At 40.3% G+C, this 15,046-nt stretch overlaps 1 protein-coding gene across 2 annotated transcripts in view; it reads left to right on the plus strand.

Annotated features, from left to right (window-relative positions):
- PIK3C3 (phosphatidylinositol 3-kinase catalytic subunit type 3) overlaps window positions 1–15,046 on the plus strand; it is a 655,170-nt gene that overhangs the window by 333,793 nt on the left and 306,331 nt on the right. For both annotated transcript variants that reach the window (XM_053701053.1, XM_053701054.1), the window contains 3 exons: window positions 236–364; window positions 8,088–8,157; window positions 8,560–8,624. In XM_053701053.1, the coding sequence (XP_053557028.1) occupies window positions 236–364; window positions 8,088–8,157; window positions 8,560–8,624 (264 nt within the window). The remainder of the gene's footprint in view (window positions 1–235; window positions 365–8,087; window positions 8,158–8,559; window positions 8,625–15,046) is intronic.

Below are 15,046 nucleotides of genomic sequence, written 5' to 3' on the forward strand. Positions count from 1 at the left end.
GTCAAAAGAGGAGAACAGCTTTCCATGCTATTTTTTAGTTGTGCCCAGCAAATTTGTGTCAGTTTAAAATGGCAAATGATTCCATGATTACTGTTTTTTACAAGGTTAAATGAATATACTAATAATATACTAATAATTGTGTATATATTAGGATATTGCTGTGTTTTCCTTTTGTAGTGAAATAGTTGGAGATGTATGACAATGTACAGATGATTTGTCAATATTTCTACTGTAGAGTGCTCTTATGCCTGCAAAGTTGTACTTCAAAACAGAAGATGGAGGAAAATACCCTGTAATATTCAAAAATGGAGATGATTTACGTCAGGACCAACTGATACTTCAAATAATTTCACTTATGGATAAGGTACAGAATAGTGTTCTATTTTAAGTTTTTAAAATATCTAGTCTATTATTATTATTAGAGAACTGTTGAGCTAATTACATTTTTAATTTTGCTATTAAAGGGATACTAAACCAATTTTTTTTTTCTTTCATGATTCAGATAGAGCATGAGATTTTAAGCACCTTTCTAATTTACTCCTATTATCAATTTTTCTTTGTTCTCATGCTATCTTGATTTGAAAAAGCAGTACTGTAAGCTTTAGAGCCAGACCATTTATTGTTCAGCGCCTGAGTAGCACTTGCTGATTTGTGGCTAAATGTAGCAAACCAATCAGCAAGCTCTACCAAGGTGCTGAACTAATAATGGGCCGGATCCTAACCTTTTATTACTGCTTTTTCAAATCAAGATAACATGAGAACAAAGAAAAATTGATAATAGGAACACATTAGAAAGTTGCTTAAAATTGCATGCTCTATCTGAATCATGAAAGAAAAAATGTGGGGTTAGTCTCCCTTTAATTATTGTTATTGTCTCAAAACTATTTTGCTGTTCTGTCTTCGGTTGTCAATTCTGTCTTTAAAATATTCTTCTTGATTATGGGATAAAGCTCTGTTATTACACTGTGACCAATGTAATGTAATAATGCCTACTAAATGCATATTGCTGACAGGGACAATAATCCATAAATCTGATTTTCTCTGGGGATGCTGGACCAGATCACTGTTAAGTGCACTCAATGTAGTTTACCAAGTGGTATGTGAAAATGCAGGTCTTGTTAGGTTCAAAATAAAGTCAAGCAGGTTTGATGTGTCATCTCCAGTTTACATAAAGGGACGTGTAGCAATACCAAGCCAGGCTTTTCATTTGCCTCATAATAGCCTGAAAACAGAGTATGAGAAAAATAAGCGTAACAATGGTGGAGATGTAACTGTATGGTCTGCAAAAAGTTATACTAAACCAGATGGATGATCACATAATTTTATCATTTTGTTTAATCCCTCCTTATCACACTGGGTCATTCTTCAGGACTATATATAAAGGAAATAAACATGATTTAGATTGCTCTTGGAGCCACCTCAAAATGGTACAAAACATATGATGAAGGAATTTTACTAAGTCAAAAATCTACTAAAGGCCAAAAGTGTATGCAGGCCAACATTTTACAGCCTTATTAGCCTGAGATTCTTGTTCCTAGTCATAAGTGAGTAGCACATTTAAAGCAAAGAGACTTGGACAAGTCAATCAATATTTTCCCACTAAGTTTTTTTTTCACACATTATTTAAGTATCTGTGCCTTTTGTGTCCTTTTTCCATGTACCTTTTTTACCACTTAACACCTAGAACATGACCTATTACAGACTACGCGTTTCTCCCCTCTCACTCTTGTTCTGGGCCAGACTCTACTGACCTCCATTCTGTACTCCTCTCTGCCACTCCACTGGCTGGATCCATCTCTGTCTCTTACATCATTGTTTATATTTATATGTTCACATATTAGTGAAAACATCATCCAAATAAAAGATAGTGCAAATAGCCACGATCAGTTTAATATTTGCAGCAAAAATGGAAAATAGGAAGCAATTCACATGGATGTTCTAATTATGTGTACAGATACCCGAAACAAAGATTACCTTTTATTTTCTGTATATGCATTAATAATATTCTATAATACCTTCTATTCTTTGTGTTATATACTATTTCTTCTGTTATGTGTGATCAGTCCACGGGTCATCATTACTTCTGGGATATAACTCCTCCCCAACAGGAAATGCAAGAGGATTCACCCAGCAGAGCTGATATAGCTCCTCCCCTCTACGTCAGTCCCAGTCATTCTCTTGCACCCAACGACTAGATAGGATGTGTGAGAGGACTATGGTGATTATACTTAGTTTTTATGACTTCAATCAAAAGTTTGTTATTTTATAATAGCACCGGAGCGTGTTATTACTTCTCTGGCAGACTTTGAGGAAGAATCTACCAGAGTTTTTACTATGATTTTAACCGGAGTAGTTAAGATCATATTGCTGTTCTCGGCCATCTGAGGGAGGTAAAAGCTTCAGATCAGGGGACAGGGGCAGATGAATCTGCATTGAGGTATGTAGCAGTTTTTATTTTCTGAATGGAATTGATGAGAAAATCCTGCTATACCGTTATAATGACATGTATGTATACACTTCAGTATTCTGGGAATGGTACTTCACCGGAACTACTTTGTTAAAGGTCACTAATCTTTTTAATAAGTATTATATCATGTTAAACGTTTTTGCTGGAATGTAGAATCGTTTACACTGTTGAGGTACTGAGTAAATAAATGTTTGGGCTTTATTTTCCACTTGGCAGTAGTTTATTTTGAATTGTGACAGTTTCGTTTCTCTTCACTGCTGTGTGTGAGAGGGAGGGGCCGTTTTTGGCGCTCTTTGCTACGCATCAACAATTTCCAGTCAGCTATTATTTTTCCTGCATGATCCGGTTCATCTCTGACAGATCTCAGGGGTCTTCAAACTTCTTGAAGGGAGGTACATTCTCTCAGCAGAGCTGTGAGAACTTGTTATATTGACTGCGGATAAAGACGTTACTCAATAATTTTTATGTCAAATTTAGTTATGTTATCTTACTAATGGGAACAAAACCTTTGCTAAAAGTTGTGTTGTTTTAAAGTTGATGCTATAACTGTTCTCAGTTTTTTATCTCAACTGTCATTTAATCATTTAATCGTTTAAGTACCTCTTTGAGGCACAGTACGTTTTTGCTAAAAAAGATTATAACCAGGTTGCAAGTTATTGCTAGTGTGTTAAACATGTCTGACTCAGAGGATATCTGTGTCATTTGTTCCAATGCCAAGGTGGAGCCCAATAGAAATTTATGTACTAACTGTATTGATGCTACTTTGAATAAAAGTCAATCTGTACAATGTGAACAAATTTCACCAATCTGCGAGGGGAGAGTTATGCCGACTAACTCGCCTCACGCGGCAGTACCTGCATCTCCCGCCCGGGAGGTGCGTGATATTATGGCGCCTAGTACATCTGGGCGGCCATTGCAGATAACATTACAAGATATGGCTACTGTTATGACTGAAGTTTTGTCTAAATTACCTGAGCTAAGAGGCAAGCGTGATCACTCTGGGGTGAGAACAGAGTGCGCTGACAATACTAGGGCCATGTCTGATACTGCGTCACAGCTTGCAGAGCATGAGGACGGAGAGCTTCATTCTGTGGGTGACGGTTCTGATCCAAACAGATTGGATTCAGATATTTCAAATTTTAAATTTAAATTGGAGAACCTCCGTGTATTACTAGGGGAGGTCTTAGCAGCTCTCAATGATTGTAACACCGTTGCAATACCAGAGAAACTATGTAGGTTGGATAAATACTTTGCGGTACCGGCGAGTACTGACGTTTTTCCTATACCTAAGAGATTAACTGAAATTGTTACTAAGGAGTGGGATAGACCCGGTGTGCCGTTCTCACCCCCTCCAATATTTAGAAAGATGTTTCCAATAGACGCCACCACTCGGGACTTATGGCAAACGGTCCCTAAGGTGGAGGGAGCAGTTTCTACTCTAGCTAAGCGTACCACTATCCCGGTGGAGGATAGCTGTGCCTTTTCAGATCCAATGGATAAAAAATTGGAGGGTTACCTTAAGAAAATGTTTGTTCAACAAGGTTTTATTTTGCAACCCCTTGCATGTATCGCGCCGATTACGGCTGCGGCAGCATTTTGGATTGAGTCTCTGGAAGAGAACCTTAGTTCATATACGCTAGACGACATTATGGACAGGCTTAGAGTCCTTAAACTAGCTAATTCATTCATTTCGGAGGCCGTAGTACATTTAACCAAACTTACGGCTAAGAACTCAGGATTCGCCATACAGGCACGTAGGGCACTGTGGCTAAAATCCTGGTCAGCTGATGTTACTTCTAAGTCCAAATTACTTAATATACCTTTCAAGGGGCAGTCCTTATTTGGGCCCGGTTTGAAAGAAATTATCGCTGACATTACAGGAGGTAAGGGCCACGCCCTACCTCAAGACAAAGCCAAAGCTAAGGCTAGACAGTCTAATTTTCGTCCCTTTCGGAATTTCAAAACAGGAGCAGCATCAACCTCCACTGCACCAAAACAGGAAGGAGCTGTTGCTCGTTACAGGCAAGGCTGGAAGCCCAACCAGTCCTGGAACAAGGGCAAACAGGCCAGGAAACCTGCTGCTGCCCCAAAGACAGCATGAACCGAGAGCCCCCGATCCGGGACCGGATCTAGTGGGGGGCAGACTTTCTCTCTTCGCCCAGGCCTGGGCAAGAGATGTTCAGGATCCCTGGGCGCTAGAGATCATATCTCAGGGATACCTTCTAGACTTCAAATTATCTCCCCCAAGAGGGAGATTTCATCTGTCAAGATTGTCAACAAACCAGATAAAGAAGGAAGCGTTTCTACGCTGTGTACAAGATCTGTTATTAATGGGAGTGATCCATTCGGTTCCGCGGTCGGAACAAGGACAAGGGTTCTACTCAAACCTGTTTGTGGTTCCCAAAAAAGAGGGAACCTTCAGACCAATCTTAGATTTAAAGATTCTAAACAAATTCCTAAGAGTTCCATCATTCAAAATGGAAACTATTCGGACAATCTTGCCCATGATCCAAAAGGGTCAGTACATGACCACAGTAGATTTGAAAGATGCTTACCTTCACATACCGATCCACAAAGATCATCACCGGTATCTACGGTTTGCCTTCCTAGACAGGCACTACCAGTTTGTAGCTCTTCCATTCGGATTGGCTACGGCCCCAAGAATCTTCACAAAGATTCTAGGTGCCCTCCTGGCGGTACTAAGACCGCGAGGGATTTCGGTAGCTCCGTATCTAGACGACATTCTAATACAGGCTTCAAGCTTTCAAACTGCCAAGTCTCATACAGAGTTAGTTCTGGCATTTCTAAGGTCGCATGGATGGAAAGTGAACGAAAAGAAGAGTTCTCTTTTTCCTCTCACAAGAGTTCCATTCTTGGGGACTCTTATAGATTCTGTAGAAATGAAGATTTACCTGACAGAGGACAGGTTAACAAAACTTCAAGATGCATGCCGTGTCCTTCATTCCATTCAACACCCGTCAGTAGCTCAATGCATGGAGGTGATCGGCTTAATGGTAGCGGCAATGGACATAGTACCTTTTGCACGCCTACACCTCAGACCGCTGCAATTATGCATGCTAAGTCAGTGGAATGGGGATTACTCAGATTTGTCCCCTACTCTGAATCTGAATCAAGAGACCAGAAATTCTCTTCTATGGTGGCTTCATCGGCCACACCTGTCCAGGGGGATGCCATTCAGCAGGCCAGACTGGACAATTGTAACAACAGACGCCAGCCTACTAGGTTGGGGCGCTGTCTGGAATTCTCTGAAGGCTCAGGGATTATGGAATCAGGAGGAGAGTCTCCTTCCAATAAACATTCTGGAATTGAGAGCAGTTCTCAATGCCCTTCTGGCTTGGCCCCAATTAACGACTCGGGGGTTCATCAGGTTTCAGTCGGACAATATCACGACTGTAGCTTACATCAACCATCAGGGAGGGACAAAAAGCTCCCTAGCAATGATGGAAGTATCAAAGATAATTCGATGGGCAGAGTCTCACTCTTGCCACCTGTCAGCAATCCACATCCCGGGAGTGGAGAACTGGGAGGCGGATTTCTTGAGTCGCCAGACTTTTCATCCGGGGGAGTGGGAACTTCATCCGGAGGTCTTTGCCCAAATACTTCGACGTTGGGGCAAACCAGAGATAGATCTCATGGCGTCTCGCCAGAACGCCAAACTTCCTCACTACGGGTCCAGATCCAGGGATCCGGGTGCGGTTCTGATAGATGCCTTGACAGCACCTTGGAACTTCGGGATGGCTTATGTGTTTCCACCCTTCCCGCTGCTTCCTCGATTGATTGCCAAAATCAAACAGGAGAGAGCATCAGTGATTCTAATAGCACCTGCATGGCCACGCAGGACTTGGTATGCAGATCTAGTGGACATGTCATCCTGTCCACCTTGGTCTCTACCTCTAAGACAGGACCTTCTGATACAGGGTCCGTTCAAACATCAAAATCTAACTTCTCTGAAACTGACTGCTTGGAAATTGAACGCTTGATTTTATCAAAACGTGGGTTTTCTGAGTCGGTTATTGATACCCTGATACAGGCTAGGAAGCCTGTTACCAGAAAGATTTACCATAAAATATGGCGTAAATACCTATACTGGTGTGAATCCAAACGTTACTCCTGGAGTAAGGTTAGGATCTCTAGGATCTTGTCCTTTCTACAAGAGGGCTTAGAAAAGGGTTTATCGGCTAGTTCATTAAAGGGACAGATTTCAGCTCTGTCCATCTTGTTACACAGGCGTCTGTCAGAAAATCCAGACGTCCAGGCCTTTTGTCAGGCTTTAGCTAGGATCAAGCCTGTGTTTAAAGCTGTTGCTCCACCATGGAGTTTAAACTTAGTTCTTAACGTTTTACAGGGGGTTCCGTTTGAACCCCTTCATTCCATTGATATAAAATTGTTATCTTGGAAAGTTCTGTTTTTAATGGCTATTTCCTCGGCTCGAAGAGTCTCTGAGTTATCAGCATTACATTGTGATTCTCCTTATCTGATTTTTCACTCAGACAAGGTAGTTCTGCGTACTAAACCTGGGTTCTTACCTAAGGTAGTTACTAACAGGAATATCAATCAAGAGATTGTTGTTCCATCCTTGTGTCCAAATCCTTCTTCAAAGAAGGAACGTCTTCTACACAATCTGGATGTAGTTCGTGCCCTCAAGTTCTACTTGCAGGCAACTAAAGAGTTTCGTCAAACTTCTTCCCTGTTTGTCGTTTATTCTGGACAGAGGAGAGGTCAAAAAGCTTCTGCTACCTCTCTCTCTTTTTGGCTTCGTAACATAATACGTTTAGCCTATGAGACTGCTGGACAGCAGCCTCCTGAAAGAATTACAGCTCATTCCACTAGAGCTGTGGCTTCCACTTGGGCCTTTAAGAATGAGGCCTCTGTTGAACAGATTTGCAAGGCTGCAACTTGGTCTTCGCTGCATACTTTTTCCAAATTTTACAAATTTGACACTTTTGCTTCTTCGGAGGCTATTTTTGGGAGAAAGGTTCTTCAGGCAGTGGTTCCTTCTGTATAATGAGCCTGCCTATCCCTCCCGTCATCCGTGTACTTTTGCTTTGGTATTGGTATCCCAGAAGTAATGATGACCCGTGGACTGATCACACATAACAGAAGAAAACATAATTTATGCTTACCTGATAAATTCCTTTCTTCTGTTGTGTGATCAGTCCACGGCCCGCCCTGTTTTTAAGGCAGGTAAATATCTTTTAAATTATACTCCAGTCACCACTTCACCCTTGGTTACTCCTTTCTCGTTGATTCTTGGTCGAATGACTGGGACTGACGTAGAGGGGAGGAGCTATATCAGCTCTGCTGGGTGAATCCTCTTGCATTTCCTGTTGGGGAGGAGTTATATCCCAGAAGTAATGATGACCCGTGGACTGATCACACAACAGAAGAAAGGAATTTATCAGGTAAGCATAAATTATGTTTTACATTTGATGGCAGTCATGTTGACTTAAAATAAGTGAACCAAACTCTTTTTGTATCTTTGCTGGTGTTTTTTTATTTATTCTTTTATATTAGGCTATTTTTTTACTCTGTATTATCAGGATAAAAAATAGAAAAGTTCATATATTTTTAATTTTTTTTCTTCTTCTTTTTTTTCAAGCTGTTACGCAAAGAAAACTTGGATTTGAAGCTCACGCCATACAAGGTTTTGGCTACAAGCACAAAGCATGGTAAAATGAATAAAATAATCTTATCAGCCAATTAAATATTGAACTTTTCCCTTAGAATTAAACATTTGGGGCATTTCTTTTTTTTCCCTTAGCAAATGCAAAAATAAAATTAGCCTATTGATAGTGAAAAAAAGTAGAAAATAAATAAAGTGTCTTATGGATTTGTAGATGCAGTTTGTTGCTAATGAGCTTTTGTTTCAACTCAAATAGACTTTGAGAGCGATGTATAATATTTTGCTTGTTGGGTGATAGTAAATCGCTACACAAGCATTTAAGCGAGCAGCTATTTACTGCATGGAACTTATATAATTATGTGACTAATGTGGGAGAACAAACTGTCAATATATCATTTAAAATAACATGGTCTTGGATGTGTATATTTAACAATATGCATTTTTTTAGGATTCATGCAGTTTATTCAGTCTGTGCCTGTTGCAGAAGTTCTTGCCACTGAAGGAAGCATACAGGTATTTATGCCCCTAAAACAGTTTATAGGTACAGAAGATGCCCTAGAAGTTCAGCAGACAGCATCAACAAAGGGTTATAACTTCCGGAATGCTGCTTTGTTTTTTAATGCAACGTGTAAAATTGTTCTCTTCTACATCATCTTTGCATTTTAATACATGGTTATTTAAAGGGACATGAAACCCAATTATTGTTGTTATTGTTTGTGATTCAGAGGTAACATACAATTTTAAAATGCACGCTCTTGAGCTTAAATCTCTGCTTTTCAACAAAAGATACTAAGAAACCAAAGACAATTTGATAATAGAAGTAAACTGGAAAGTTTTTTAAAATTGCATGCTCTGTCTGATTATTATTATTATTTGTAGAGCGCCAACAGATTCTGCAGCACTAGATTATTGAAAGAAAAATTTTCTTCATAAATGGAAAGAGTCCACAGCTGCATTCATTACTTTTGGAAAATAAGAACCTGGCCACCAGGAGGAGCCAAAGACACCCCATCCAAAGGCTTAAATACTTCTCCCACTTCCCTCATCCCCCAGTCATTCTTTGTCTTTCGCCCCAGGAGGTTGGCAGAGAAGTGTCAGAAGTTTGTTTGTCTCTTATGGAGGGTAGTACTCTTCGGCATGGGATGGGGGTTTTAAGTAATCCTATCAGTCTCTCAGTGAGGGCTTGGATGAAATTTAGAGTCCGGAGATGCAGGGAGCGTCTTTCTGCAAAACCATCCCGACTCATGTTAACAGCTCCACAAGCAATCGGCGTTGTCAAACTTCGCTTCACTTTCTGCTTTCTTCTCTCAAGTCCATGGCGGAGACGCTGCTACTTTCCGTTACACTTGAAGAGCCGTGTTCCTGTTCCACGGCATAGATTCCGGTAAGATTGTTTCATTTTACTTCATCAGAATGTACTGTAACTTATTTGTTTCCTGTAAGGGCCATCTTGCGGGACTTCTAAAGAATATAGATCTCAGTGAGACTCCTTTGGTATCTTGTAATTGAGGGTTAATATCTCCTGAGGGGTATTATTTAACAGGGGGATTTTTAATCATGTTTGTTATGTGATTCAATCTGCTTATGTGTAGTGTTAACTGGGCTCCTGGCTTGGAACATAAAGGCCTTTGGAAGTGGCACGCTTTTTTTGGACTATAGGGTTCACCTTGTGGCTGGGTGTGTTTACGATCTGGTCTTCCAATTCTGCATTCCTGACCTCCTTTGGGCTCTGCTTAGGGTTCTTCCCCGGAGCTGGGGATGATCCGCATACTTTTTTTCATCTAATCCTCTGACTTGTATTGGAGGTGATGTGGAGACTAGCCTTGCTCGAGTAACTTTGTCCTTGAGGTATCTCCTTGCTTTTGACATCTTGTGGCGGTTCAAACTCCTACGGGCTCTAGTGTCTTGGTTCAAGATGCCTTCGTTCCTTTGGGGTATTGGACTTCGGCAAGGGGTGGTCTCTTCCTTAGGTCGGGACTTGTGAGGTGTTCTCGTTATCCGGGCTATTCTGGATATTGCATTGATATCTCCCTGTGGGTCTGTTTTTTTATATCAGATGGGGTGTTGAGTTTCTGGGATATTGTTTGTTTTTAACCAGTTGGGGGCTCGGACCTGTCATCGCCCTGGTTCTTCCGGTTGCTGAGGCTTCCAATCAGAGTTTTCCCTTGTGGTTCCCGTTGCGGGTTGTTACCAGATTTTGCAGACTTCAGGGCGGGTTGGGGTTCTCTACTTCCAGAGAACTTGGGCTATGACCTTTGGTCTGGCTAGTTTACCTGGTTCCGGGTTGACCAGATTTTATGAGGACAATGCTCATGGGGCTTGCCTTACGCTTATTGAACGGTTTCCCTTGGACAGTTTGCTGAGGTAACCTGATGGCTTCGCGTTTCTGCAAGCAAAGGGTTGACAACTATTGCACCTTGTTTGTGTGATAGCAGGCTAATTTCTAGGGGGATTCCTTCCAAGTTCATCTGTGTTGGAGTCTCTTGTTCAGCCTGTGGCCTTGTGTATTGTGGGCAGGTGCTCTGTATTTACTGACCCCTTTTTCTTAGGGGGGGGCTTGTTCTCCTCCTTACGGAGGTGTGGTCCTTGTATTAGGACTTCTCCTGTATTCAGGAGGTGGAACAGAGGATCAGTGCTGCGGAATCTGTTGGCGCTCTACAAATAACCGATAATAATAATAATACATACTCTCTGGGTTGTTCTGTTCTATCTGGAGTCTTGCTGGCTCTGCGTTGAGGCTATGTTGGGCCTTTTTTTGCTAGATTCTTCGACCTTGTCGTCTGTCTCTAAGGAGTTTCGGGTGGGCACCCCAGCCCTGTTGGAATGGCTGGGGCCATTCTTTCTCTCTTTTGTGAGCTGGTGGGGGGGTTCTTTTGTTCCCCAGTTTTAAGACCTGCCGTCGCTTCGGCTGGCCCAGCTGGGAGTAGGTTCTGAGATTGTTGTTCATCTTCGGGGGTGCAGTGGGCCTCGTTAAGGTTCTGTGCTTCTCCCTTTTTGAGACCTATGTGTCGGTCTGGTGGCTTGAATTGCCTGGAGGGTGCTCTCTGTCCTGGAGTTTTTGCAATCTGATTTCTTGTTTGGCCACTTTTTACTTCTCAGCAAGTATTTCTTTCTGTGTCATCCTGATGATGTCTGCGCGTTCTTGACTAGGTGTTTACTTTATCTGGGATGCTACACTTATTATAAGTTCTGACGTTTTTGTGGACTCCGTCTTCAGTTGTCTTCTTAGGTGCTTTTGCCCGATGTTGAGAGGAAGGTTTTCTCTCTTCCGATGCCCGGTCCTAATCCTTGTGGTCTTTGTTTGGTCTGGGCGTTGCCTCCCATTGTTTGTCAGGACCCATTTGAGTCTTTGTGAGCTGGGCTCGTTTTGGGAGTTCTTCTTTTATGGGATTTGTGGTGACCTTTCGGTTTCCCTTTGGTTCTTCTTGACCTATCCCTTTGGGAATTTTGAGCTGGTGTTCCCTTCATTAGTGAGGGGTGTGTGGTTGGGGACCGACTGCTGGGAGCGACAGTGTCTCCTGGAGGGCTGTTGGCTCAGTTGAGTCTGATTTTGCGGTCTCTAGCTAGGCCTCCGGACTATCTGCAGGTCAGTGTCTTTGGGGCCTTTTTACTTTTCAATTTTTCTCGGCTTCGGACGAAGCAGGGTTTTGTTGGGTAGTGGTTTCAGGCCTGGTGCCTTCAGAATGGGCCGCCTCTTGTACCCTCCCGTCTTGGCATTCAGTGTCCCCAATAGCTTGGGTATTGTTTTCCCAAAAGAAATGAATGCAGTAGTGGACTCTTTCCATTTATGAAGAAAAACTTAAATTATGCTTACCTGATCATTTTATTTTCTTCAGATGGAAAGAGTCCACAGTTCCCCACCCGTTTTTTTATGTAGGGCATCTGTATTTTTATTCTTCTGGCACCTTTTCACCCTGATATTTTTTTTTACTTTTCCTTGTTCCTCAGCAGAATGACTGGGGGATGAGGGAAGTGGGGGAGGTATTTAAGCCTTTGGCTGGGGTGTCTTTGCCTCCTCCTGGTGGCCAGGTTCTTATTTTCCAAAAGTAATGAATACAGCTGTGGACTCTTTCCATATGAAGAAAATAAAATTATCAGGTAAGCATAATTTAAGTTTTCTTTCTTTCATGATTCAGATAGAGCATGCGATTTTAAATAACTTTCCAATTTACTTATTGTATCTAATTAGTTTTCTTCTCTTTGTATCCATTGCTGATCAGTATACCTAGATAGGCTCAGAAGCTGCTGATTGGTGTCTGCCAATATATGACTCTTGTCATTGGCTTTCAGCTAGTTCCCAGTAGGGCATAATGGCTCCTTCGACAAAGGATACAAAGAGAATATGGCAAATTAGATAATAAAAGTAATTTAGAAAGTTGTTTAAAATTGTATGATCTATCTAAATCATGAAAGAACAAAATAGGGTTTCATGTCCCTTTAATAATGTTTTAAAAGAACATAAAACTAAAAAAATCCCATGAAATGCTTTAATTATGCATAGTAGAATAAACACTTTTCAATTTATATTATTTTTGCACAATTTTTATGCAGTTATACCTCTGAAAATTGGGATTTTTTAATTGCCTCAAGAAAATGATGCAGATCATTGTACCCTACTCACGAGATTACTTGGTCTTTCCCTAACAGCAGCAAACAAGATAAACATATCCAGAAAGCTTTTCAAAGAGTATGTCCATTGACTGTAAAATAATGCTAATTTTGCTAACAACCTGTTAATTCAATGCATTTAAAGTATTTATTTTGTGCACAAATCATTTTATGATAAACACACAACTAGATTAAACCTGTGTATTTATTAAACCACTAATGGGCCGGTTAGGTAAACTTCGCCGGGTCAGACATGGTTTTTCACACTCACCATTACACGAGCTGTCCTGGTGAAATGATCTTAAAAAGGGACAGTCCCTGCGAGCTGCGAGATGTCTCCTATTGAAAGTGATGGAGCTTGCAGGAAAGGGAAAATTTGCTGTGTAGAGCGAAGTTAGCAGTTAGCAGGAGATGGCACTTTAAAAATAAAATCCCGCCGTCAATATAAATCACATTGTGCTGCTTTCTTTCAACTGCCTATATTTTCTTATGCATGTGTTTTTCTTTTAGGGTTATAAGTATTTTGTGTATTTTGCCACAATTTCACCACCTTTTAGTTTGCAAGAAAAAACAGTGAGAACTGAAGGACAGAAATGTTTAGATTATTACACTTTGGATTTGAGAGACCCCTGTTTAGCCCATTTTACGATAAAACAACAATTACACTTTTTATTTTGTACTTTGTATGAATATCTATAATACGAATTATATCTCTGACATTTTTGATATAATGATTTTTGGTAAACAATTTTGTTACGACTTTTGATGCACCTTGACAGTTCAAATTTTTTTGTGAGTGTATTTTTGTGTGAATGGTTCAATTCTTCCTTTTGGAATGATTTTTAATTTATGATTTTCTTTGTGCACTTTTTTAATATATGCATTTCCTTCCCATACAAATATGTATAATATGTGCCATAGTGAGACATCCTGTTTTCAGGCTAAAAAGTGGCTTTAGATAATTCCACCAGGGAAATAGAAGTCTTGGTGAGCATTCTTAAATAATCTCACCAGCCCAGAGAGCTTTAGTTAAAAGGGCCCTAAGTTTTGAGGATGTACTGGTTTAAACACATCCTTTAAAAATAAATCTTAAAGACAACAATTTTTCATATTTTATTTTAATGAAAATGTATACAACACATAAGGGAACTGATGCCTGTGCAGGGAAACAACACAGTATTACATTTAAAATATACACAGTTAAACAGTTTAATAGGTTTTACGTCCTATAAAATGGTGACCCTTTACTCAGCGAGTCATTCTCTGGAGTGGCGCTGCTTCGTGATTGTTAACTGGCGGATAAATAGATCTCACAGTGCCTTGTTGATGAACAATGACACTTCTCACAAGCAAAAATAAATAAATATTCCCAGTGCAAAACAAATCCAATTTACATCAGTATATTAAATGCATTTCAGTATTACACAGTGTTAACATGATTACTTACATGACCATGCAATGCTTCATTAGATGGCCGGAGATAAATTGCCATCCTCCATCATATTCCATGTTTTCTGATTATTCAGCAAACAGATTTTCTTTCTTGTTAAACTATTTTTCCTGTAGTTGACATAAAATGGCAGTTCTACCCAACTACCGTGCAAGAAACAAGGATCCTTATATCCCCTCTACACATGCAACGATGGACCCGTGGAAGCTCAGTGCAGCTTATGTGTTGGCTTTTGTGGCATTGCAGAGTTGTTGTGTAGCGCAAAAATGTCTTGTTTTTAACCCTTCCATTCCTCTTCCTTTTTTTTTTTTGCTTTGCAATTTTATTCTTTTGTCCCTTTGTTTTATGAGTTGCTATAGTGTTTATCACTGAACCTCATTTTCCTTAATTTATCTTTTTAAAACCATTTCTTGGTGCTTTTGTCCACTTCCAGAAAGAGTTTAGATCCCTTTTACCTGTTTGTTTGTTTGTTTGTTTGTTTGTTTGTTTTTATCAGAATCAATCAAGCACCATTTGAAATTCATAAATGATGTCCAGGGGACTGATTACCTATTTATTTGTATCAACAATCAGAAAAACCTCTTATCCATGTACATTTTGTTCTGTGATCTTCATCCGCTCTGGAAGGACTTCCAGCTTTTAAAATGCAAGCTCTTTCTATCAAATGTGCAATTTCCAACAGGCTTCTGTGAAACAAATGTGCAAGGCAGCTGTCTTGTGTAAATGTGAGGTGTTTTGTTGTTTGTTTCCCCCCCTACTAATTATAAAAAGGGTTTAAGGTTTTATACATTTCTAATTAAAGTAGAACCATGGCAAGGCCAGAACGGTCATACAAGTTTTATATCTGGGTATAATTGCCTGGTTTATTTCAGAGTCA

The sequence above is a fragment of the Bombina bombina genome, chromosome 2 (genome assembly GCF_027579735.1).
Source record: "Bombina bombina isolate aBomBom1 chromosome 2, aBomBom1.pri, whole genome shotgun sequence".
Classification (NCBI taxonomy): Eukaryota; Metazoa; Chordata; class Amphibia; order Anura; family Bombinatoridae; genus Bombina; species Bombina bombina.